The sequence below is a fragment of the Schistocerca nitens genome, chromosome 2 (genome assembly GCF_023898315.1).
Source record: "Schistocerca nitens isolate TAMUIC-IGC-003100 chromosome 2, iqSchNite1.1, whole genome shotgun sequence".
Classification (NCBI taxonomy): Eukaryota; Metazoa; Arthropoda; class Insecta; order Orthoptera; family Acrididae; genus Schistocerca; species Schistocerca nitens.
In genome coordinates, this window is record NC_064615.1 from 20,854,996 (window position 1) to 20,881,454 (window position 26,459).

Sequence of the window (26,459 nt, forward strand, 5' to 3'; positions counted from 1 at the left end):
GTTTTGGTAAATACTACCTCTGCCCAAAATACGGAAAGCAAAGAGCATACAGTAGAAGTAGTGTGTTCACAGTATCGAAAATGAAGTACTCATAGCTCTTAAGATTTGTGTTTTAGAGCCCATGTTTACTAGACTTTTTTTTGCTTCAAGTGATCATTCCAGTCATATCCTGAACTGTTCTTCGTTCCTCCTGGGACACCCTGCATATTTTGTCAAGTCAGGGAAAATTGGGATGGAGGCGCATGTCATTCAGAGACCAAGTTGAGAGGGACCCACTTGTGAGGATGAGGGGTGCCATAAATTTCACTAGCCAGTGATCCACTGCACGTGTACCGAATAGTGTGGAAGATATTTCTAATTTAGGTATATTTTTACCTGTTTCAGTGCTCCATTCTATCCAATGTATAGAAAAAAAATATTTTTCCCAGTTAAAAAACTGAATACATGTTTGCACAATCTGCACTCATTTATGGAAGATCACACAGTGGGAAATAAGCAAATAATTCTACATTCTTCTTTAACACAGCCAAAATATTATTTCAGTGTAAATATTTAAACATACATGTGAATGATAAAATCGAAAACACAATATTTATATATACTGACAAACTTACAGTTTATTGAAGAACATAAATTTTGGCAATGTACATATCCTGTGTTGATTTTATGTCCTTTTGTGTACCTAACCACTTTCTGTGTTCAGTCTTCTCATTTTACATACAAAAATACAAAACCATACATATTTTTTCAGTATTTGCAAGACCTGAGCTACATGAAAACATTAAAGCAAATGGGAAAATGCATATATATATGTGTATAAAAATAACTACAGTCATTCAGCATTTGTGAAGTGTCAGAGTATTGGCTTTGCACAGCCACTACGGACACAATGAAAAACTGGAGGTGTAGTCTGAAAACTACTACAAATAATGTAACTTGATGAAAATCTGAGATGCAGTTATATATTATTATTGGTATATGTGAATGGACAGGCATGACTCTTAAAATCACCGTGGCAGTAAAAAGATTAAAAAAAATACAACTGTATGTTAAAAAAAAGTATGAGACTGACAGATAAATACAAATGAGCGAGGCACACTAAGCTAGAATTGTTCAAAATCATTAAAGTTCCACTTCTTACTTCAAATCTTGTACTTTAAGTAAGTTATATACAAATCTTATCAGTTCCATAGAAAGCAGTGGTTTAAACAAAATAACGATCTCTATTTGCCTCTAATGTACCCCCAGAATTTCTGAGCACATCATATACATTAATTATTTATAATTATGGTGCTATACAAAATGATAACACATATTTAATATAAGCAAAGGAAATATATTTTCTGTCTCTTTTCTTCATATATACAATGTACCTCATTGTAGGAAATGAATACCAGCCACGAATGTATCACTGTTTCTAACAGCTGGAGACACATTCTGTATCACTAAATTGCTCACATACTGAGCAAATTCCAATAATTTTACTACAGTGGATTAACAAACACATTTCACTTCTTGCACTCCATGCATACTTAAGACTTTAGTCTACATAATCATACTGTCTTAAAGTGCACATTTTTCTTATGACAATATCACATACTTACACTATCTACACACTTCAAGAAGTTGTTCTTTATCGATGTTTTGATTTCCTCTTCTTTTTTGAAGTTTTAGCTTTGTTGCGATGATGTCTTCTTTTACTTCTTCCTTGAGTCTTTCTGTTCCTACCACCATCTGACTCACTACTAGAACCATCATCGGACTCAGATTCTGACTCACTTTCACTACTCGTTTCTGCATGGCGTGATGATTTCTTTGAGCGCCTATGGCGTCTACGGTGTGATTTCTTTTTTCTTTGTCGTTTAAATGAGGAATCGTCTGATGATTCTTCCTCAGAGCTACTAGAAGTAACAGAACTGGAACTCTCATCAGAACTATCTTCATCTGAGGTCTCATCTCTGGAACTGCTGACTGAACGTCCTCTTTTCTTATTAGATTTTGAGCTAGTTGGTTTAACATTCTTCTTTGTTTCATCAGTAAAATCCTTTTCTGCCTTCTGTCTTTTCTTCTCAGAACCAGTAGACTGATCTTCAATACTACCAGATCTCTCTCGTTTCTTTGGTGGTGATTCTGCTTTCGTTGTTGATGAAGCTGACTTTCTATCTGTTTCACCTCGTTTTTCCATTTCAACTGTTTCATCCGCATCACTTTCAGCAGATGAAGAGGCATCATAGTCAGGTTCAAAATTGGCTTCATCCAAAGTTGATTTTTTGCGGTCACTGGCAAGCCTTGGGTTTCTCCTGAGACCTTTACGTGCTTTATCTTTTGTCACCTCACTAACTGTGTCAGTTTTGGAATTGTTTGTGTTACTGGTTGTTTTCAAATTTTCTTCTTCTTGTTGCATTTCACTTTCGTTAGATGGATTAGCTTTGAAATCTTTTGATGCCAGTGGATCTGTCTCTCTCAGAGGTTCTTTATCCACAATACTTTCATCTTCATCCTTCTTCTCCTCTTTCTCCACTTTCTGTTTGTGTTTCTTTACTTTCTCTTTTTTATGTTTCTTCTCTCTCTTTTTGCTTCGTTTTAACTCCCTATCAAACACAGACTTCTTTCTATTCCTACTTTCACTTCCAGATCTTCGTGTCTTACCCTTCCTCTTTGTCTTGTGTTTTGCTTTACCACCTTCCACAGATTTTTCTTTCTCCCTTTCCTCCCTCTGCTTGAATTTTTCACTTCTTTTTTCCCTGCTCAAACTTCGCTCTCTCCTTTTTTCAGGTGTCACATTTCGTCTGTCTCGCTGTTCTCGAGTATCTGTTCTTTTTGTAGACTCCACATATCGTCTTTCCCTATCATTGTCCACATATCGTAGTTCCCGAGTTTCTCTCTCTCTTCTGCTTCTGGAGTCTACATCACCATATTTTCTCCGTAAATCAATTGTATCAGAATGTTTACGATCTCGTAGGTCCACAGGAACCTCGTATCTCCTGTCTAAAATATCTGGGTAACGAGACATATCCTTGAGTTCTCTCCCACGATCAATAGGTTGCAGTTTCATATGAGGCGTCCTAGATCGTGATCTGGAAATAGTGCGTCTTCGCTCTACGGCACTCTTGAGCCCCTTTCTACTGGTATGTTTTGATATTCTTTCTTTTTCCCTGCTGTCACTCCTACTCCTGTTTCTTAAGAGTTTCCGTCGTCTGTCATCTTTATCACTGTAGCTGCCCTGTTGAAGCACATCGTGCCTTTCTTTATCTCGTCCATCTTCCTTGCTTTTGGTAATTTCTGAATCAACTCTTGCTCCCAGACGCTCTTTTGCAGATATCCTTTGTGGCGAAGTGTTTTCATTTCCCTCACCCCATGAACTTGTAGAAGCAAATTTAGATCTGTCTAACTTAGTTTTACTCTTACTAATATTTGCTACTGACTGCACAGGAGAGACTTCCACAGACCGTTCTGTATGACCTGCAATGGGTATTGTAATCTGTATAGAATTGGCTGTTTTTCTTGCTTCACGTGCATCTTTTTCCATTAACTTTCTCTTATCATCAATTAATTCTGAAATAGCTGTATCTCCTGAAATTCTTTTATCTTTATCTGTGGCAGAATAAACCTTTCTTTCAGCAGGTAATTTCTTCATTGGTTCAATGGGACGAATAGCATTAATTGCTTTCTGAAAAATTGCATTCTCAGCACGTTTTAGAACTTCAGATGTAACTATTTTTCCTGATTTTTCAGAAGATGCAGAATTGCTAATTCTTTCATCACCACTTTTATCTTCATATGTTTGACTGGGAATTTCCTCATCAAGCTCCCACTTCGAAGGTTCTGGCAGTGGAGCCAGCATTACATTAGGTCTTGTCTCAGTTGTTTGATCCGTATCTAAGGATGACATTGCTTTAGATTCGGATTCCGTTTCTTCTTTCTTTATTGCATCACTGTCATCATCTTTCACATTCTCTCCAGTTTGTACCTCATTTGCTTCATTTTCTGTAACTTCACATGCCTCTGCAACTTCAGTGCTAGTTTCTACTGCTTCTGAAAGTACTTTTACATTTGGAATGACTTTGCCATATCTAGCCACAACAGTGTCATCAATTCTAGCATCATCAATATCAGCATATAGTCCATCAATAATGGTGGATGATGCAGGCGCATCAAAGGACCTAAGCAATACTCCTTTTGCCTTATCTGTGATCACAGTACTAATGGGAAGAGGTTTTGATTTTTCTTCTACTGGTTGTGGTTTCGAAAGCAATACAGGACATGGTTTTTCGGGAGTGTGGGATTCCGATAGTTCTGAATTTTCTTGAATTTCATGTTCCGGTTTGTGAACAACTTTGATTGGTCTTTCAGTTACATATTTTACCTTTTGTTGTCCCTTTCCACCTTCAATTCCTTCCTTCCGAATATCTCGTTTTTCCTTCTGTTTCTTTTTCTTCTTCCTATCACCATCACCGTCTTTCTCTTTCTTTTTCTTTTTCTTCTCCTTACTTTTCTTCTCCTTGTCTTTGTCTTCTTCTCTTTTAGTTTTATCCTCTTTTCTAATTCTATCTTTTTCAATTCTACTTTTTTCAGCTCTATCTTTTTCCACCCTATCTTTTTCCACTCTCTCTCTTTCAATTCTCTCTTTTTCCACTCTCTCTTTTTCCACTCTTTCTTGTTCCACTGATGGTTCCTTCCTAACTTCCACAAGAACTCTTTCCCGTTGATCCTTCTCACGATCTTTTTCCCTCTCACGAGTAACATCTAAAGCTGAAAGAGGTTGTTGTGATGAATGGTGATTTTCCTTTCCTCCATCACGCTGCATATTTCTTCGTCTGTTACCATGGCTACCATTCCTACCATGTTTGTGATGTCTTTCACCACTTGAATACCTTTCCCTACTACCCCCGTGCCTAAGAGGTGAAGATGACTGCCTTCGCTTCTTGGTGTCAGGTGAATTGTATGCAAAGGATTTATAATCGTAGAAACGATGATGATCTGCTTCATAATAATCCCTGTCATGGACTCTCTCCCTATCGTTATTGTCTCTGTCCTTGTCCCGAGTTCTATCATTGACATCCTGCTCACGAACTGTACGTATGCTATCCCTGACAACTGGAACTTCATTATCCCTTTTTCGTACATCCCAGTCTCTATCTCTTACAGCAAAATCACGGTCCCTGTTTCTTACATTTGTTCCCGGTATTTCTCTCTCACGTGTGACTGTATTATTTATATCACGTGTCACAGGTAAAACATCTCGCTCACGCACACCTGGAGGAATAACCTCTCTTTCCCTATTACCCGTAGTGTCTCTATCTCGTGTAGAACCAATGTAGTTCATAGGTTCTGGCTGACGATGGTCCACACCAGGTGGTGTTAAGAATTCTTCAGGTGGTTGCCGATTATCATAACCAGGCTGTCTTTCATAGCCACGGTCATACCTCTGTTGGGGCTTGTCAAATGAGACCAATGTTGGCAATTCTGTCTCAGTGCCTGGGGGAGCCACATCTGGATAGCGATCATAGCGGCGGTAATTTGCTTGCGCACTGAATCGTGTTATGTTTGCTGGCACAGTATGTAATGGTTCAATGCGATGGTGAACTTCTCGGGTAGAGGCAGGTTCAGGAAATCTGTTATCACTGCCAAACCTGTACAGCAGAAGAGTACAGAGTATATAAGAAACACAAATATATAAAAAAGTTCATCTTAAATGTGAAAGAATGTGGCCTACCATTCACAAAAACTATTTCTTGCCAATGTCTAAAAACAATGAAAAACAAAAATTTTATTTCCAAATTTATATATATTCACTATTTTTTTAGATTAGTGTTGACACTGGTAGTACACTGCAACTTGAGATCTTTCTTACAAACAAAGCACTGTCAAATGTGGCAGTGTTACAAGTATCAGAAAAAAATCCTGAATCCTGGGACTGACCAGAACCTAGCCATAAAGTTTTTGGATTTGTTGTCTGACACTTACCCTTAGAGCCACAAAGTAGCATTGTATACTTACCAACAACACTAAAAAATTACGGGAAAATTAAGTAGTCAAGTTTTTGTGAAAGGTAAGGCAGCACATGTAAATAGTTCTGTCCTTATTACATATAGTGCATTTTAGCAAAATGTATAGACATCTCAATTTATAAATAGATAAAAGGGATGAAAGGGTGCATTAATAGGAAATGATAAGGAGCTTTATATAATTACTGTAATAAAAAGTTTAAACAAATGAAAGTGAGGCAGAAAATGGTGATTTTGGGAGTTTTAGTTTCGTTGTATACCTTATTGTGTACTATACTTAACTGAAATTCAAAGGAGGGAGTATGAAATTTTATGAAACAGTTACATATATATACAGAAACACACATTGTGTCCAAATGATGACTTTAATAATCAGAATACCATCTCTACAAATTGAAATTAATTTAACAAACAAGAGGCTCAAATGAAATTTACATCCATCCATGTTAGAGTAATTGTATAATAATGAATTAGAGCACAATAATAGCAGAGGAGATGCACAATTAAATTGAAATACAGTTCACACCAAAAGCAGTTGTTTTGAATGTGACTTCTAGCTTTAATGTATTTACTGTAAATCTTTTGCACAACATATTAATCTGAGCCATATGTACAAACATAAAAGCAAAAGAGTAGAGGAGGATCAAATAAACTGTAGAGTGGAAAAAGTCAGAACGAGGGAGATGTTTGAGAGCTCAAATATTTAGTATATCTACTATGTCGGAAAAAAGAGTCCAAACTATTAACATTATTACATACAGCTAATTTGTAGGAACAATGGAAGCTGGACTATATGCACAATTCAAAGCAAAGTTCTTCATACTCTGTAATTCTTTTTGGAGACAGCATCTAAGTGGAAACTAACATGTAACAAACATCATCTCTAACAATTAAATTACTGTTAAATTTGTTTAATGGCATTCTCTCCAGAAATATACAAACAATAACCTGTTTTCCACTGGTGTTGCAAAATCGTTCAGAAAAGGTAATTTTGTTGCATTTGAAAAACTTGAAGATACAGATGATTTTCATTCCATCACAATATCACTAGTACACAAATCAATAGCAACATGTGCTACAGTTGTACATAATTTAAAAACATAAAGAGCACTACAGACTGAAACTGATATTTTCTTCAGTTATATGACATTTGCTTGCTTATGATCCAACACAATTAAAAAATCTTATATATTAAAACAAACAATATTAATACAGTATTATTCTTTTAAATAAGTTGGTTGTGATTCTTAAGAGGCTTAAATTTTCTTAGTAGAAAGCTTCAGATGATTGTAATAACCATATATGAAAAATTCTCAATTGCTAAACCCTGTTCTTATAATTTTATGTAAAATCAATTACAGAAGTGCGGGAAAAACAGGATACTTTAATCATCCTCTTGGACAAATGCATTATAGTGGTATGGTTTACTCAAGCCATATTTCTCTGCTGATGTCACAGAATATAAGAATTATGGTACCATATTACAAATAGTATTTTCACGCTGATGTGAATTTCTGAGCATATGTGCAGTCAGTGTCATGATGTGTAATTCCTCAACAAATGCTTTCTTTGCATCATCAGACAGCAGAAATAAAATACACTACATTACTAAGAAAAATACATTGTGAAATACACTTGGTGCAAGCTTTGTAGACAAAATGTAGAAATTCATGATGTCTTGTACAGTATTATCCATATTATAAGAAAATTCTTGGTACCTACATTTGATAAAGTTTTATTTTTAGAAATTAAGTACATGGCAGAATCAAAAATTTGTGTTTTTGCATTATTGTGAATTAATACATGACACAAAGTCCTTTCACTTTCTCAGAAATCACTTATGGTACAAAGTGCAGAAATATTAAATCATTTTAACTCACTAAATTTCTAAAATTTGTAGGAAAAACCTATTGCTACACATCGATTGAATCTGTGATTTATTGTTTTGTGAGGTTACAGGATTAAGCTACAGACTCTGAATAACTTAAAGCAAACTGAACAGACAGCAGATAAAGTTTTCAACAGCTGTCCTCAAACGATTGTCCTCAAAGTTAAAACTTCTGATTGCTATGACAGGCAAGTGGTCTGCTTTATACACGAGTCAACTGTATCCAGAAAATTCTAGAGATGGGGCAAACTGATGCACATGCAGAAAGGTGAGTTAAGCAGGCCACCACAATCTGTTACACCATGGGTGTCATGACATCAACAGGCATGAAGAGCCACTCCAATTGAACTGTAACTGTCAAAGTTTTCCTATGTTTCCTATCAGTTTCGAAAGCTCATCCCCATGGCCTACTTAGTGTGTATCTCTGTCCTTTGTTGAAATTATTCTATTGGAATCAAATCTTGTCTATGTCTTTTATAGCAGAATCCTAATATGTGACCTGGACCAAGAATCTCGTTACCTCTGATAATATTCTGATGTCATCCTTCATCTACACAAAGTTCTGATACGACCAACTTTTCTAGCTGTTTTTGTTTCATATGACAATTGTTTTAGCAAATCATTTGGCTAGTGGACAGACTGTCTGTCCTACATAAATTTTTGCCACATTTGCAATGAATGCCACACACATCTGGCACCCTGCTACCTAAGTTGTATTTAATGGTGCTTAACTTTTCTTGGATTTTCTGAGTGATTCAGAACAGCTGTTTCAGCTCATATATCTGGAAAAATACCCTAATGTGCTATTTATTACAACACAGTAGTAGGAAATTAATGCTACTGTCTTGACTCCTTCTGCTGAGTTACAAAGTGTCCTCTGCCAACTGCATCTGACAGTGTCCACACTGATAACCTGTCTTCAGTGATCTAGTTATATGGAAGATGGTTGTTGTCAAAAACAACTTATTCATTGTGCACAGGACAGAGGGAAGTACTGAGTTGGCTTGAAACTTTATAACATTTTATCAAGCTACATTCCTGTGAAACATTTAGGACAACCTAATGTATGAATTATTAACAATTTAAATAGCGTGACTGCTGAGAAAGAAATTATCAAACAGTCTTTGAAAATATATTGAAAAATATTTATTGGGAGTGCAGACCAAAATGCAACACTACAGAAATGAAGTCATTGCAGTCATATATTATTATTCACCTAAAAATCACAAAAAGAGAAAAAAATGATGACACTTTTATGATAAAAACCACAAATTCTTTGATCCATATAATCACACATCCGCAACATGTATTTCTCTAATAAATATATTAAACCAATTGTTGTGTTGTGCTAAACAGCAGTCAAGTTCAGAACAAGTGCACTTTGCAATCCCGGGTTTATCCTGTATGGTTTTGAGCATTATATACCACAAACATAATGACTTTTAATCTCACAGTTGGAATATGGACAGGCTATCATAATAGTACATTATCACTGAGAGAAACTGTTTTCTTCAAAATCTGTGACTCTGAAGCACACCTATAATTTATTCAGTTTATTGGAAATAGATTTTTTTTATTATTCAAGGATAATTGATGATGGACAGCCACTCAAGTGAAGATGATACAGCCTTAAATACTCACTAGGTGGCTGCAGATATAATTATACGGCTAAGAACAAGTTTACTACAAGTAGAAGAAGAGTGAATGTTTGAAAACTAGTGTAAAATTTTGGTACTTTATGTGTGCCCAGGGTCTCTCGTCATTTATGTGCAGGTGAGTAACTGCTTGATTATAATTTTTATTTATTACTTTCATACTAGAATTGCCATATTTTCACCTTTAAAACAAATGATATTTGATGTCTGACAAATGTTCTGTTTAGTTTGGCAATAAATCAAGCTCACATCTGTAGCATTTTGTGAACCACAGAAAATAACTTATACTGTATGTACTTATAATAAGCATAGGCAGAATAGGAGACAATACCAGAGAGCATAATTATCCATGGAATTGTTCACAATCAAAGCAGCATTTTATAAGAATGATACTGCTTCAATGTTGTTGTTGTTGTTATCATTTTCTCAGTTCCATGGGACCATATGAGTCAAACATACTCAGTCATGGAACTAATCACCACTTACTGATAAAGAAACCATAAGAAAATTAAGAAACACAAACACAAGAAAAGTTACGACATTTTATCTAGAAAAGTAAAACATTACAGTGGAAGGCTCTATGCTCATATGAGGAACATTTGCACAGAACAGAAGGAATGTGCCACAAGAAAACCTTTCCCTTAGATTTGAAAATTATAGGTTTGCTATTCACATTTCTCACATTTGCTGGATTCCTACTGAATATGGAATAGCACAAATCTGTTGTACAGTTGTTAAGGAAATGTTATCCAAGTGCAAATTATGGGTTTCTAAAGAAATGCTGCAGTTCATTTTATTAATTACAAATCCCATGAGGAAATATGAGTGGAACAATGACAGAGAGCCTGAGATTCAAATATTGGCCTCCATAAATTCCACAAACTCACATCATTGGTCATTCTGACCATCCTTTGCTGGGCTAAGAATATTTTTTGAGAATACACAGAAATGACCCAAAATATGATACATTATGACAGACTTAAATAAAGTAGACAGTGATTATTTTGTGTTTACAAAAAACAGGAATACTCACTTTCTGCACAATATTCTAGATATTATACTTCCAAAAATGCTCTTCACCTTTCTTCAGTCCTAAGGATTTAATACGTTTGACATCAACGTGATATCAAAATTTCGCTTTTGCAAAAGTTCCGTTTTAGAAAATGTGCGCCCGTGTTTTGTTGCAATTAAGCAACAACAAATACTACCTGTGTTGTAATAATCATTGGTGTATTTTTGTTTTTTTGTTTCCTTTCTGCTAAGTAGCTAAAATGTCCAAACTTTGGATGATTGTTAGTACGAAAAATCACGATCAATGAAGTATGAACCTTATGGCTGCAAAAAACACACAGTGTTTTTGTTTCCTCATTCACCTCTTACTGCGATGTCATCAATCCAAAGACTGATTTGAACACCACAGTGCTTTAATAGACATTGTCCTGTTGGATGTGGTTTGCTTTAGGCTTCCTCCAACCTTTGATATGACCTACCAAGCCAGGTATAGTGGAACCTACAATTTAATGTCGATTCCAAACTACAGAGTAACTTGACATTTTTCACATCAACAAACATTGCCAGAGGTGAAAGCAGTGATAAGTGACAGATACAAAACCTAAGATTGACCTTTGGAATTGCAACTTGGCACTTTTTCATTGAACAACAGAGCCGAGCATTATATGCAATGAATAACCAATTCTGACCTCCGAAAGCAAATGTGAAAAAAATATCTGAAATCCTTAAAGATAACAAAATAGTCTTAACCAATTCAGTCTAAGTATAACACATAATTCTGGAAGTGTCAGCATTACACAATTTGAAGAATTTGAAATTAATAAGAGGACAATCACAGGTGTTTCTGTTGGGCTCCCAAAACAGGGTGGAGACAAAATGGCATTGTCAGAGTCTCCAAACATCAATGCTACTAGAAAATTGCAGCAGCAAGATAACTAAATGGGATTAAAAACTGCCACTGCCACTGCTGTAATGATAAGGATACACTTATAGGACATATCCTGAAGCATGTAAATCTGTTATTGAAATATCAAAGCTCAAATATAGTAAGCAGGTTCATATGAATGTAGAGAGCAGTAGTTATATAGAAACATTAGGATTTGTGCAAGATAGATTAAAGTTTTCTTCAACAGCTTAAAAATAAGATTTTAACCTCAGAAAATATCATAAAAAAACTGGTAGTTGACACAGATAACTGTCATTGACTTCAAAATAATATCAGTACATGTCATCAAGAACCACAGTTGCTTTCAGAGGAGTGAAAGTTATACACAGACCAGTGATTAGCAAACTCAGCAGAAGGAGAGAATAACATTCTACACCAAGATTGCAGAACAACTGAAAGGGTTATGTCTGCTGATGAGAACCCGGTTTGAGACAATTACTGAACTGGAAAAGAATCATATGCATCCAATTTAATCACTGCAACAGAAGAAGATCACAAAAATCCTGCAGTGATCACTTACTTTGCATTCATCTGAAAGAAGACTTTCACTACTAACATCTCCCGAGGTCAGTGCTGGAACAGGCCAGATCTGAAGGAAGGTGGTTTGTCACTGCCTTCCACTGATATGTAAATGATGCATCAGAAGTATAACAGTATCATGTGGATGATTACATGGTTTCTTGTGCTGTGTAGTGTTCTCATTAGGGATAAGTATCGAGTGAAAGACATCAAGAGGCAGAAACACTGTACTACAATACTTGTTAGAACTACTGAAAAAATTAATGTGAACTATCAAGTTCACCATGTACATCTGTAATAGAGACGAGCACCAATTCTCTCTCACATCTTCAACTCTTAAGTTGTTGATGCACAATTTGGCTACCCGATACTGTGTATAGATACCCCTCCTCTCCCTGTTGGTCAAATTTTAACAAAGAAAATTTTCGGCCACCACTGGAAGATGAATAACAGTTGTTTGTGATCTAATAAATAATCTTAGCAATGGGTCCTCATGAAATGCAAAGTGATAACTACATCACCAAAAGCTTTGTGGTAAAAATATCACAGTAAAATGCTTTGAATATTAACATCTCTCACTTCACATGTGCAAAAATGTTACAATTATCTGAATGAAAACATCTCATGAAAGATGGTAACTATATTACAGTATATCCAATTGGCAGAATTCTGATGAGTACAGTAGTATGTAGCTCACCTAGAATGAGGTCTGTAACTATAGAAAATTTCAAAATTGCAGTAACACATTTGCTGGTAAATATGTTTCAAAGAGAGCTGAAGGTCACTTGTAATGCATCAGGTTACCTTCATGCACTTAAATCCTAATATTATGTTGTTTCATGCAGGTATTGGATTCATCCAGATACGTGTCAAAATGTTTTCCTGTAATTTATTTTCTCTCTCACGTGAATGCCGCCCCCCCACCCCCAACACACACACACACACACACACACACACACACACACACACACACACACATATATATATATATATATATATATATATATATATATATATAAAGAAAGATGATGAGACTTACCAAACAAAAGCGCTGGCAGGTCGATAGACACACAAACAAACACAAATATACACACAAAATTCAAGCTTTCGCAACAAACTGTTGCCTCATCAGGAAAGAGGGAAGGAGAGGGAAAGACGGAAGGATGTGGGTTTTAAGGGAGAGGGTAAGGAGTCATTCCAATCCCGGGAGCGGAAAGACTTACCTTAGGGGGAAGAAAGGACAGGTATACACTCGCACACACACACATATCCATCCACACATACAGGCACAAGCAGACACATTTAAATATGTCTGCTTGTGCCTGTATGTGTGGATGGATATGTGTGTGTGTGCGAGTGTATACCTGTCCTTTTTTCCCCCTAAGGTAAGTCTTTCCGCTCCCGGGATTGGAATGACTCCTTACCCTCTCCCTTAAAACCCACATCCTTTCGTCTTTCCCTCTCCTTCCCTCTTTCCTGATGAGGCAACAGTTTGTTGCGAAAGCTTGAATTTTGTGTGTATATTTGTGTTTGTTTGTGTGTCTATCGACCTGCCAGCGCTTTTGTTTGGTAAGTCTCATCATCTTTCTTTTTAGATATATTTTTTCCACGTGGAATGTTTCCCTCTGTTATATATATATATATATATATATATATATATATATATATATATATATATATATATATATATATATATATATATATGGTTATAATAGAGGGAAACCTTCCACATAGGAAAAATATATCTAAAAACAAAGATGATGTGACTTACCAAATGAAAGTGCTGGCAGGTCGACAGACACACAAACGAACACAAACATACACACAAAATTCAAGCTTTCGCAACAAACTGTTGCCTCATCAGGAAAGAGGGAAGGAGAGGGAAAGACGAAAGGATGTGGGTTTTAAGGGAGAAGGTAAGGAGTCATTCCAATCCCGGGAGCGGAAAGACTTACCTTAGGGGGAAAAAAGGACGGGTATACACTCGCACACACACACATATCCATCCACGCATATACAGACACAAGCAGACATATTTAAAGACAAAGAGTTTGGGCAGAGATGTCAGTCGAGGCAGAAGTGCAGAGGCAAAGATGTTGTTGAATGACAGGTGAGGTATGAGTGGCGGCAACTTGAAATTAGCGGAGATTGAGGCCTGGTGGGTAACGGGAAGAGAGGATATATTGAAGAGCAAGTTCCCATCTCCGGAGTTTGGATAGGTTGGTGTTAGTGGGAAGTATCCAGATAACCCGGACGGTGTAACACTGTGCCAAGATGTGCTGGCCGTGCACCAAGGCATGTTTAGCCACAGGGTGATCCTCATTACCAACAAACACTGTCTGCCTGTGTCCATTCATGCGAATGGACAGTTTGTTGCTGGTCATTCCCACATAGAATGCGTCACAGTGTAGGCAGGTCAGTTGGTAGATCACGTGGGTGCTTTCACAAGTGGCTCTGCCTTTGATCGTGTACACCTTCAGGGTTACAGGACTGGATTAGGTGGTGGTGGGAGGGTGCATGGGACAGGTTTTACACCGGGGGCGGTTACAAGGGTAGGAGCCAGAGGGTAGGGAAGGTGGTTTGGGGATTTCATAGGGATGAACTAAGAGGTTACGAAGGTTAGGTGGACGGCGGAAAGACACTCTTGGTGGAGTGGGGAGGATTTCCTGAAGGATGGATCTCATTTCAGGGCAGGATTTGAGGAAGTCGTATCCCTGCTGGAGAGCCACATTCAGAATCTGATCCTGCCTATGAGTGTCAGTAAATAAAGACATTACAAATAAGCGAGACACGTGAAGACAAAACAGCATTGTCTGGTGTGTGTGTGTAACAGATTTTTCAAAGAGGCAATAATAATATACATAAACCTCAGAGCATTTCTATAAATTTCCAGTGTGGCTGACGGATATTAATTTATCTGACGACACTGCTCCCTAAAATATTATTTACAATTTGTCTTCAGCTGAGACTGCAATGCATTTTCTTTAATGCTTTTGAATAATGAATATAACAACTTCAAAAGATCATAATTTTTGCCATGTGAAGAGTGTGACCTCTGAAGGACCATAAATTCAGTACTTATATCGTAGAAATAACAATACGCAACTACGTGGAGGGGGGGGGGGCCTTGCCTTCTGTGAGCTGTGAGGCAAGACTACACTATTTAAGTGCCAGAATTGGTACAATCAGAGTTATAGTTATTTAACTCCCACTGATTATATTATATACAGCATTAATTTAGTACATATTAATAGGTCACCAGTAAGTCATACCTCTAGTACACAAAGTAAGCAATACACACACGGGTACCACAGTCATTGTTTCACTGACAGATACTGAGTCAGTCCATTCTATCCAAATTCACAATATGTGACATCAGATTTCGTGGATGGAAAATGAACTGTAAGAAATTATCATTTTTCTAGATTATATATCAATGCTCTGAATCTCACATTTGACTTGTTCACATATTAAACAACAGCTTGGTCTCCTGGAGCACTTGTATGAAAATAGCTGAACACTACATAACAAAATAACATATACAGAACAAGGGAAAACTAAATGATATTACATGCTATTTTGCTTCAAAATAAGTAATGTATTATAACAACAAAACTTTCAGGATAAGAAGAAGATCAGGAACTGCAAAATGATTGATTTTTCTTCTAGTGTTACCAGAAATAGGCACACGCATACACGCGCGCGCAAGCACGCACGCGCACACACACACACACACACACACACACACACACACACACACACACACACAAGCTTTGGACAGTCACAGTAACAGGTAACAATGTTTAAACTGCCAAATATGAAATAACGAAAAAGAAGTATCATGACAATAGCTGGATATTAGAAGCCTGGCAATTCGTCCCTTCCACAACCTGCATGCTTTGTAATCAGGTGGGCAATCAGTATCAGGTACATCTATTGTGTAAAGATGGCAGATGAGTTGATCTGAAAGAGCAATTCATGGTGCATGTGCAAAAACATTTTTAAAAATTTGTGCACACTGTCAGTTATCTTGCTAGAAAATTTTTGTTGTGAACACTGTATCCTCACTGAAATGTGGCCTCCAAGATGCAAAGCCAAAATGCAAGAGCTGATTATGGGACCATCATAACGGTGATTGTACAACATTACCACCAGCAACACTGCTATGGAAACTCGATTTTCGGATGTGGATCACATGTTTTTAAAAACAATAAAAATAGAAACTGAGAAAATAAAATTGAGTAGGCTAACTCTACATTTACACCTGAATATGTGGTAAAATGCACATCATGTTCCATTATCAATCCCCTCACTTCTGATAGTTCCACAGGCAGTATATGGGAAGAATAACTGCTGATAAGTCTTTACACAAGCTCCAATCTATCTGGTTTTAATGTATCTTACTGCTATACAATGTTAAGCAAAAGTCATTTCTTAATTCATATAAGAAAAAGACTATGACACAATGAGACCCAACTCATTTCCTGGAAAATATATACATTTTGAGAGAAAGAGGACTATCTCTATGCTATCTTCAACGTGCCACTTTCCTGGACGTAACCTCCTCCTCTCTGATGGCTCCATCCGCACCTGTTCGCGTTAAACCCACCAACCACCAACAGTACCTACATTTTGGCAGCTGCCATCCCTTCCACACAAAAAAGATCCCCCTGGGCACGATCCTCCAGACCTAGTCCGCAAACAGATTTCCTGCATCATATCCCCACACATCCCCAATCCTTCCACCAACTTCCCACCCCTTCTAAAGTGGTGTTCCATCGCCCAACCAACCTCCACAACATTCTAGTCTAAACTATGCCACTCTCAATCCCAAGTATCCCTGTGAAAGACCCAGGTGCAAGACCTAGCCAATCCACCCACCCAGCACTTACTATTCCAGTCCTATCACAGGCTTATCCTACCCCATCAGATAGCGGGCCATCAGTGAAAGCAGCCATGTCTTATACCAGCTTTGCTGCAATCACTGCACAGCTTTTTATATTGATATGACTACCAACCAGATGTCCACTTGGATGAATGGACCACAGCTAAACTGTGGCCAAAAGCAAAGTCGACAGTCCAGTGTCATAACATGCAACTGAACATAACTTGCTAGATTTCAATGGCTGCTTCACAACCTAGGTCATCTGGATCGTACTCTCTACCCCAGCATTTCTGAACCACACAGTTGGGAGATATCCTTACAAACTATTCTTCACTCCCAAATCACCCCAGCCTCAACCTATGGTAACTTACTCTCCACACAGCCTCCACCCAACAGTTTCCACCTCCTATGTTCTATCACCCTCTCCTAATTCAGATCCCCTCACCATAACTGTGCTCAGTCTCTATCAACATAGCCAACAATCTGTTCCCTTCTCTGTTCCTCTCCTTTACTGCTGCCCCCACCTCCCAGCACTGCGACTTGGACCCTTGTTCTGCACCTAGACACTGAACACTCCGTCAAGCAGCACTGACTCCTATCACTTCCCCTTCTCTGTCTCACTCTGGATTGTTGCTTACACTTGACGCAAGCAACACAGTTGCATTCTCACAGGAGATAGCAGTCGTGTGCAAAAGATGTGCCTGCACGTTTGAATGTGTGCATATTTTCTTTTCTGAAGAAGGCTTTGTCTGACAGCTGAATGTGCAACAGTCTTGTCTTTGTGTATGCCTGCAGCTCAAGGTGTCCCTTTATGATCAGTAGTAACCCATCCTTTTGGTAGCATAGTTGACAAATGCGATTGCCGGCTTTCTCGACATATTCCATTGATGAATGTCGTAACAAGGCAATGCCACCACTTGGCTGACCACCCAACAAGAATTCATCAAAATAGCTGACATTTCAGCCTGGCTTGCAACTGTTTAAAGTGGATACAAGAAATATTTTCAAATTTTATCTTGGATTAAATGGTAGGAACCCCCCCCCCCCACACACACACACACTTAATAGTGTGTCCACCTAGTTTATTGCTTTGCGACAAGGCATTTGTCCAGTTTTTCCTCAGAAATCCACTGTGGTGAATGCTGCAATTGTGTTAAGCATTTAAATAGTCAGCTAACCAATCAAGAACTCAGAGTAAATTTTTTCAACTGGTATGATTCAATCAGGATGTAAACACATTTCAGCCATCAAGCAACACTGATAAGATATAGTAACAAAGAAATTTATGCTAGAATTCATCCATTACTTGAGTATCATGCATTTTTATTTACTTTTACCTCTCACTGCAGTAACTTCAGAAATTATTTTTCAGTTCTGGATTTTATCTGAAACTTCCTACTAACTTACAAATGTGATGATTATTAGAGGTTCTGCAGCATTTTCTTTATTAATCATCACTTCAGGTTTCACTGAAGAGGGTGTGACAAGTCAAAATCTAAGGATATGCCTTCTTTAACAAGACTGTAGTATGCTCAAGAGTGCTACAAGAGACTCTGAAGTGGAATTTTGAGGAATCATCTAATTCATGGATACCACGATAGAGTAATCATATGATATTAACAGCAGGCCACACTTGATTTGTTCTATTCAAAAAGCACCTTTATTAATACAGCAAAACATAACATGAACACTGTTGAATTTTGTCTTCTACATTTGTTACTGACACAACAATTACCCACAACTGCACTACTCACAGCATGCAGCATGTTATCATAGATAGATGTAGAAGTAACTTATGGAGAGAACAAGGGAAATGTGTGGCTGTTAATGTTCAAACTGAATATTAACGCCCTGGCAGAGAATATTAATACTAACCTCAGAATTTTTGCAGATGATGCAGCTGTCTATAATTAAAAGCAGTGTAGAAAAATCTGTACAAATGTCTAATCAGACTTTGATAAGATTTCATCAAAGTTGTTAAAGACTGGGAACTTACTTAACGTGTTCATAAATGCAAAACAAGACTACAGTACCACTGAATCACAACTGAAACCAGTCAATGCAAATACCTGGGTGTAACAATTTGTGGGGATAATAAGTGGAATGATCATACAGGGACAATCAATGAATATGGAACACTTCAGTTTACTTGTAAAATACTGGGAAAATGCTACAAAGGATACTGCTTATGTAACTCTTGCATTACTAAACATATGCAAAGAAAGGCAGCACTAATTAAGACAGGCATGTTTGCCTCTTGTGAAAGCATCACAGAAATGACAAAAACCCAAACAGGGAGATACTTGTAGATAAACGCCATGTATCCTGCAAAATTCAACATACAAAGTTCCAAGCACCACAGTCAAGTGAGGAACCTAGCCCCACATACCATTCTCTTCAAGACCATCAATACAAGATAAGATTAATTACAGCACACACAGAGGCATTCAAGCAATCATTCTGTCTGCACTCCTTGAAATACTTTACATTGCTCTGTACTTTCACTAGTCCTCCCAACCCTTTGCACCCATATGAAACACTCCACCATCATCACAACATTCAGTGAGGATTTATAATTTCAAAAGATCATGGGCTTTCTCTTAATCTATAAAAGCCAATTCAGATACAATAGCTGAGTATATCCAATTCATTGAATGCATTTTCTGTCAAGTACTGTAATTTCATTTGTTGCAATGTCTGACTTTGACACAAAAAACTTGCTTGCAGAATCCAAGTTCCTTCTGCTTACCCCATTATTAAAATGTCAACCTTCAAAATACGTCAAGTCTCTCACTACGAAACCCTTCATCTGAAATTAATTATTTATTTTTGAACTTTTGACCAGTCTCATCATTAGAATATTCAGGGACTTCTTAGTTGCAGTCCAGAACTGCAAACAAATCAAATATCTGTGACTAATACCCAAGATACAAATCACAATAGTATATTCATAAATATGGAAGTTGCTCAAAGAATGCTATAATGGATGGCAAATATTCAATATAAGCAAAAATAACATCAGATAAGATCAGTAGCACTCTCAATTGGTTCGTTTACAATGCATTTGTGTACAGGAAGGTATTATTACTGGACAAAAGGTGAGAAAATAAAAAATGATGTAACACAGTATTTTCACTTGTATTGAATGGCAGGTCTCTTTAAATGTAAAGAAATGCAACAAAGTGTTCACAACACAACAAAAGGTGTTATAGTATCTGATTACAAGACTGGTGAAACATTTGTGAAACTTTTCACATTCCTTAAACAACTGTGTGTACATGACATCAGTACAGCATTTGGGTAACAGAATTTGGAAACTTTCTGGGAAAGTGCAAGCCATCCTTCAACTACAAAAAATGCACTGGTGCACTCAATTCTACATCAAACCAACAAAACTTTGAGCCCTGACCAAATACACACAAGCAAACATACTTTGAGTAGATTCAGTCAGTATACACCACACAAAAATGTAAGGGAGATGGGCAGGGATATCAAATGGAAATATTTGGAAGAAATGTGTCATTGTTCTCACCAGACATTAAGAAAGAAGAAAAGAAGCTGCTCCCATCAAACATTTCACATGTTGGGACCATTAAACGATAAGAAATTAGAATGTGTGCCAGGACATATAGACAGTCATTTTCCCATCACTCTCAGTCAGGGGTTAGTATTGACAGATAGTAATAGTGTTACACCATGTACTGTGCTACAGCTTGTGAAGTACATACACAGAAGTATAAGGATGGTTTGGGGATTACTTAAGCCCTTCCCCAACTAACATCTTTGACCATTACGGAATTCTTGGATTCAATAAATCACTTTGTTGATATCAATCTGCATATAATAAAATATCTGCATTAGTAACTGGTACGGCCCAAAGTTAAAAACCTTCACAGAAGGAATGACCTCCAATTATCCTTTCTCCCTCACAAATCACAACACTAACAAGACCAATATATTTTTTGGACTTGCCTGAAAAATAATACAAATCTATTTCTTGGGCCTTTTAGAAACAAAATAACTATCTAGCTACCACTAGCCACTTGATCTGTCAAGATGATACTCTCCACAAGTGCCATTCTTAGCAACACCTACTGTTCAGAATAAGGTTTAATACTGTAGAGTAACACTGCAATACACACACTGTTTTTCTGACCACTGCAATAAGCCTTTCATTTGCATAACTGTAACCACTGAAATGAAATGAAGCAATTAATTTTGATGAATGAATAAAGTATAGCTCACAACATCAAAAAATTAAACAACAAAAGTTTTGAGCACTTTCTTTACAGTGTCAGTCCAACAAGTTCTACTCTAGCTTTAGAATACTTATTACTTGGCCACATAATCTTTTCACTTGCCTTAACTTCATATTCCCACATACCCTTTTATTTTTATAGCTTAGATTTGTTCATAATTCTGTTTGGTGATGTTTCTGGGCACTTAATGATCTTTATCTGTCTTCACCACAAGTGATTCACCAGTCATCTACCTCAAGTCTTTAATTTTACAATTACATTTACACACAAACCCTTCTTCATATGGTGTTGGTGTTGGTGGTAGTGGTAGTGGTAGTGGTAGTGGTAGTGGTAGTGGTAGTGGTAGAGGTGGTAGTAGTAGTAGTAGTAGTAGTAGTGGGAGAAGAATCATTTTCTTATGTCTTAATTTCTTTTCATTTGACTTCTACATTTTATGTTCCAAACACAAATCAAAGTTTTAAATGTATTTGAAACTTTGTGCATTTTTACACTCTTCAGCTCATGTTTAAATGCGTGAGTATAAATTTGACATTGAGTCTGCTTCTGGCATTCTGATCACAGTTTTTGTTTTGCAATAAAATATTTTGATCAGCTGGTTTGCTAAATCATTTATATGATGTAATATTTTGATATGTTATTCACACCAACAATTTTATTTGGCTAACAGAAAGAGACTGTACTGCATTAGTCACAGAAAAAAGTTGCCTGTAAGCTTATTCCATGAAATAAGGGAACAATGATCACAACGACAGCAAAATGAAACAAACCAAGGCAAGAGAATGTATTTTAAATTCTACACTGATATGAGACAAAGGTTGTAGAAGAGCATTAATCTGTAAATTAATTTAGTACTAAAAAGTATAATACATTTTAGTAAGATAACAGGCTTTTATCATAATTTATTAAGTGTCAAAGAGCAAACTCATGGGTACCATCTCAACCCTGCAAAACTTTGTTCAATCAAACAAGCATTACTTGTACAAGGCACCTATTTATAAACCAAACCACTATTGTAATTTGCTCTCAACTTATCAAAACATCAGCTTGCAGTCAACAGTTAAAATAAATCACATGACATGTGTCATGCTTCATCTGCTATTTATTTCCATACATTATCAATTTTGTCTGAAATACTTTACACGGTTCACTATATCTGAATCTAAAGAACCACACAATAGACTGAAATGCACATACATCATTAAAAATAAAACCATACTGTTCCAGAATAAAAATTATTTCTCTGAATCAAACAACATAAAAACAAATTCAAAAGTTTATGGTAGTTTGATGAGCCTCAAATCAAATAGTCATAGCACAAGAGAGTAAAATTATTATTGTAATAAAAGAGACAAAATTAATAAAAATTAATCACATCAATAGGAACATTTCATCTGGCAATCCTCTTTAGACCTGCTGGAGAGCCTTATTGTTCAAGGAAACAGTACACATATATAAAAATAAAATACACAGTTCAAAAAATATGGCACTGTTTTTTGTGTAAAACTGCTCACTTCCATATTGTTCCTTTACACAAATTCTTCTTGACTTAGAGAAATAGTACTTAAAAACAGCAATCTGTTCAGAAAGTATCACTTTCAGTCTTCCATGTCCATTCTATTGTAAACATAAGATCCACTCAGACTAAAAAAGTGCCAACATTATTCTTGTTGTTAAAGATGACAACCTTTTTAGATTACGCAATCTGAATCCCAATCTCTATAGAAAACGCTATGTGACTGCAGAAATATTGACATTTGACTAATCTGGTGAGCTTTAAATGCTGACCATCCGAATCAAATATGTAAGACAACCAGACAGTAAGTCTCTCAAGAAAACTGAAAACAGAAATAAATTTTGTACACGAACTTCCATGATACAAATAAATTTAAATAATAATTTTAGTTTATTTCCATGGCTTCAGCTTACAAGATATACAATGATGCAAAAGAATCTATATTATCCAAACACAAGTTTCACTGTACACAAAAGAATAAATAAATAAATAAATAAATAAATAAACAGTAACTGTGCTTTAGCACCTGCATTCATAATAGATAGCTCAGTCATACAAAACAAATTTTGACATTGCTATAAAATGAAAATATACAAACATTTAAGTAATGTTTTATAAGAAATATAACTTCTTTTAAAAAATGAATATGAACACAAAATACAGCATACAATTTTTTTATTTCATGGTTTAAAGATAGGAAATACAATTATACACTATTCAATAAATAATAAGCCAAAAGATATGCACAGAACATAATATTTGGTAAAAGAAGAGAAATTATTGGTTCACTAGACACTACAAAATTCAAATAAACTGGTGTGAGTGTGTGTGTGTGTGTGTGTGTGTGTGTGTGTGTGTGTGTGTGTGTCACATGAAGTTACTACTTTTATTTACACAAATAATCTATTGATTTAGCAGACACATGTATATATCAAATATTTGTCAATGATAACACTAACATGCTAAATACATGAAATAATCAAGTAGAGCAGCAGCAGAGGTGTTGCATTTACCAATTGGCAAACTTTGTTAAGCTTATCAATAAAATTTCTGTGTCACTTGCAACGAAAATGTACAGCAATGTAAAGAAATCATTAATGATGGTTCAGAACAACATTTTTTAATGCAGATTACTGCTGACAACACAACTCCCTAAAATTACAGAATAGTAGTAAATTAGTTAATTTTAGCAGTTTACAACACAATTCAGTATTTTTAAACTGGTTTCCAGTTGTATACAGTTAATATTGGCAAACACTAGTAGTTTAACCAACCTGCATTGAACTTGTTTGTCTCTCTCTCTCTCTCTCTCTCTCTCTCTCTCTCTCTCTCTCTCTGTGTGTGTGTGTGTGTGTGTGTGTGTGTGTGTGTGTGTGTCTGTGTGTGTGTGTGTGTGTGTGAGTGTGTGTGTGTGTGTGTGTGTGTGTGTGTGTGTAATGCTTTCCAACATCAGAGGAAAAAAACAGTGCTGAGCACAAATGTTTAGGACTGGATATTAATAGATGGAACATGTGTCAGTAAGTTAAAAAAAAAGGAGCTGTTGTCATTTTTTCTAATTAATTACTCACACATCTGCTTAGCAGAACACAGAAATCAATCTATGACCACCAACCTTTGTCATTGTGAATATAAATCAAGACTCTTACTGCTGCACCACTCCAATCTGTCTTATTACTGAGCTTCTCAGTACTTCAAATCAAATTATGAAATAAAGACTTACATAAATTGTCAGTTTTCTCATTATATATGAACAGTCAAATATTTTTCTCCAGACAACCTCCAAGTACCTGGGAAAAATTAAACATTTAAGTATTTGCTACAGACTACTTTCCTTAATACTATTGTACATTTGTTTTGGTGTGGATCACTGTGCTTTCTACTTGAGCAAATTATGAGTTATCCATTTGATAACATAGTTAATCCCTTCCTTCCATCAGACACTAAGCACTAACCAACTGACTGCACACACTGTTCCAATATTATGTGGTTTTTGTTAAACATTTGTTGTCTTTCTGAAATAGTTTCTCCCAGATGAGGGTTTTTTTCCTTTCTTTTAAGCAAGTCAAGTCACAGTAAAATAAGGGGGTTTAATACAGAGAACTTACATCTGACATCTCTCAAATATTCCCTTTTTTTCTTAAATGTACTTTATGTAATCTGTTATCTACAGACATATATCAAATCAGTTTAAGAGATATCTGCAGTGACATACAAAGTGTGATGAATTACAGAATAGTTACATTCATAAAAGTTTTAACTGACAATTCAAGAAAGATATGGATATTTCTACCTCAGAAACAGAAAGAGGCAATCAAATCTTGTTTTTAGGTGATCATATTGTATTCTATGTCATATCACCCAAGAAAATTTTCAAAAATATTATAAAGGTTTATGTGGCATTAATCAATGTAACTTGAAATTATCTCTCACAAAAACAAACATGACACTTAAGAGATTTTGCAAATTATGAAAGAAAAATATACAGCAGCAAAAATATTTAGAACAATTTTCTTCAGTGATAACACCCTCTGTTTTAGAATAACTTCTTTTTACTGATAATATTGCTGATTTCATTAATATATTTGCACAAGGAAAAATTACATTAAAACACAAAGTGCACAATAATTTAAGAAAAAGATAATGCTATCATGTCTAATGAAATACAATCATTGATTTGTTCTGCTATCTTCTGAAAATAGGCACCACATATCTAAATGGGGAAAAAAAAAACCATATCCCTGAGATTCTATGAAAGTTAACTGACTTTCAACTAGGAGTGAAATTTCCAGTAGCTTACTAGTTATAGCGAAACTACACAAATCATGTTTGAAATTCCGTTCACATTTTTTTAGTCTGCTACATCAATAAATAAAAATTTACATATAAGTTTAAGAGAAAAACAGTTTTTTTCTGTTTACTGTTTTGACAGTGATGGAAGTTATTAACCGTTTTATCATTTGTTTACAATATTATTTTATTGTCTTTTTTTCTTTATTTGTAGTATTTATTTAAAGTGGCCAAAAGACTGATATTTAGAAGTACCATCTGCAGAGATTTTATTCTGCGAAGCATCGTTCCAAATTATTTAACAGCAGTTAAACAGATGTGTCTCAGAATGCATAACTCATGGTCTTAAATAAGTTGTACTAATGTTTATTGTATAAAAATTCAATTCAGGGAATTGTTAAAACCATAAGGAAACAGTGAGTTTGACTGGTACTTACGTTCAGGAGGGGCAAATCCCAGTATTGTTCATATCAGAATCCAGGCTATGAATATTCGCCTTTAAAGGTGACTGTTCCAAAATATATGCGAAATCTGTTCCATTTCGAGTCTTTCTATAACATGTACTGAGAATTGCATCTCCTGAAGGTGAGCACTGACTACACTTCTGTATCTGAGACTTTAACAAATTTTTATATTGTTATTTCTTATTTTGTAACAGTATTATGAAAAGGAAAGTTGCCACTCACCATATAGAAGAGATACTGAGTCACAGACAGGCACAACAAAAAACTGTTACAAATAAATAAAGCTTTTGGCCATTAAGGCCTTTGTCTCTATTTTTGACAAAGGTCTTACTGGCCAGGAGCTTTATTTATTTGTGACAGTCTTTTTGTTGTGTCTATCTGCAACTCAGTATGTCTGCTATGTGGTGAGAAGCAACTTCCCTTTTCATAATATTGTTACATTCCATCCTGGATTTTCCATTTTTTTGTTAGATCTGATTTTGGTGTTTCACTGAACAAACTACATATATACATTCCATATAATG

At 36.0% G+C, this 26,459-nt stretch overlaps 1 protein-coding gene across 4 annotated transcripts in view; it reads right to left on the bottom strand.

Annotated features, from left to right (window-relative positions):
• Positions 1 to 1,315: 1,315 nt before the first annotated feature.
• LOC126235680 (E3 ubiquitin-protein ligase RBBP6) overlaps positions 1,316 to 26,459 on the bottom strand; it is a 400,367-nt gene continuing 375,223 nt past the window's right edge. For all 4 annotated transcript variants that reach the window (XM_049944411.1, XM_049944412.1, XM_049944413.1 and 1 more), the window contains one exon: positions 1,316 to 5,633. In XM_049944411.1, coding sequence (XP_049800368.1) covers positions 1,634 to 5,633 — 4,000 coding nt within the window. In that variant the 3' untranslated portion in view covers positions 1,316 to 1,633. The remainder of the gene's footprint in view (positions 5,634 to 26,459) is intronic.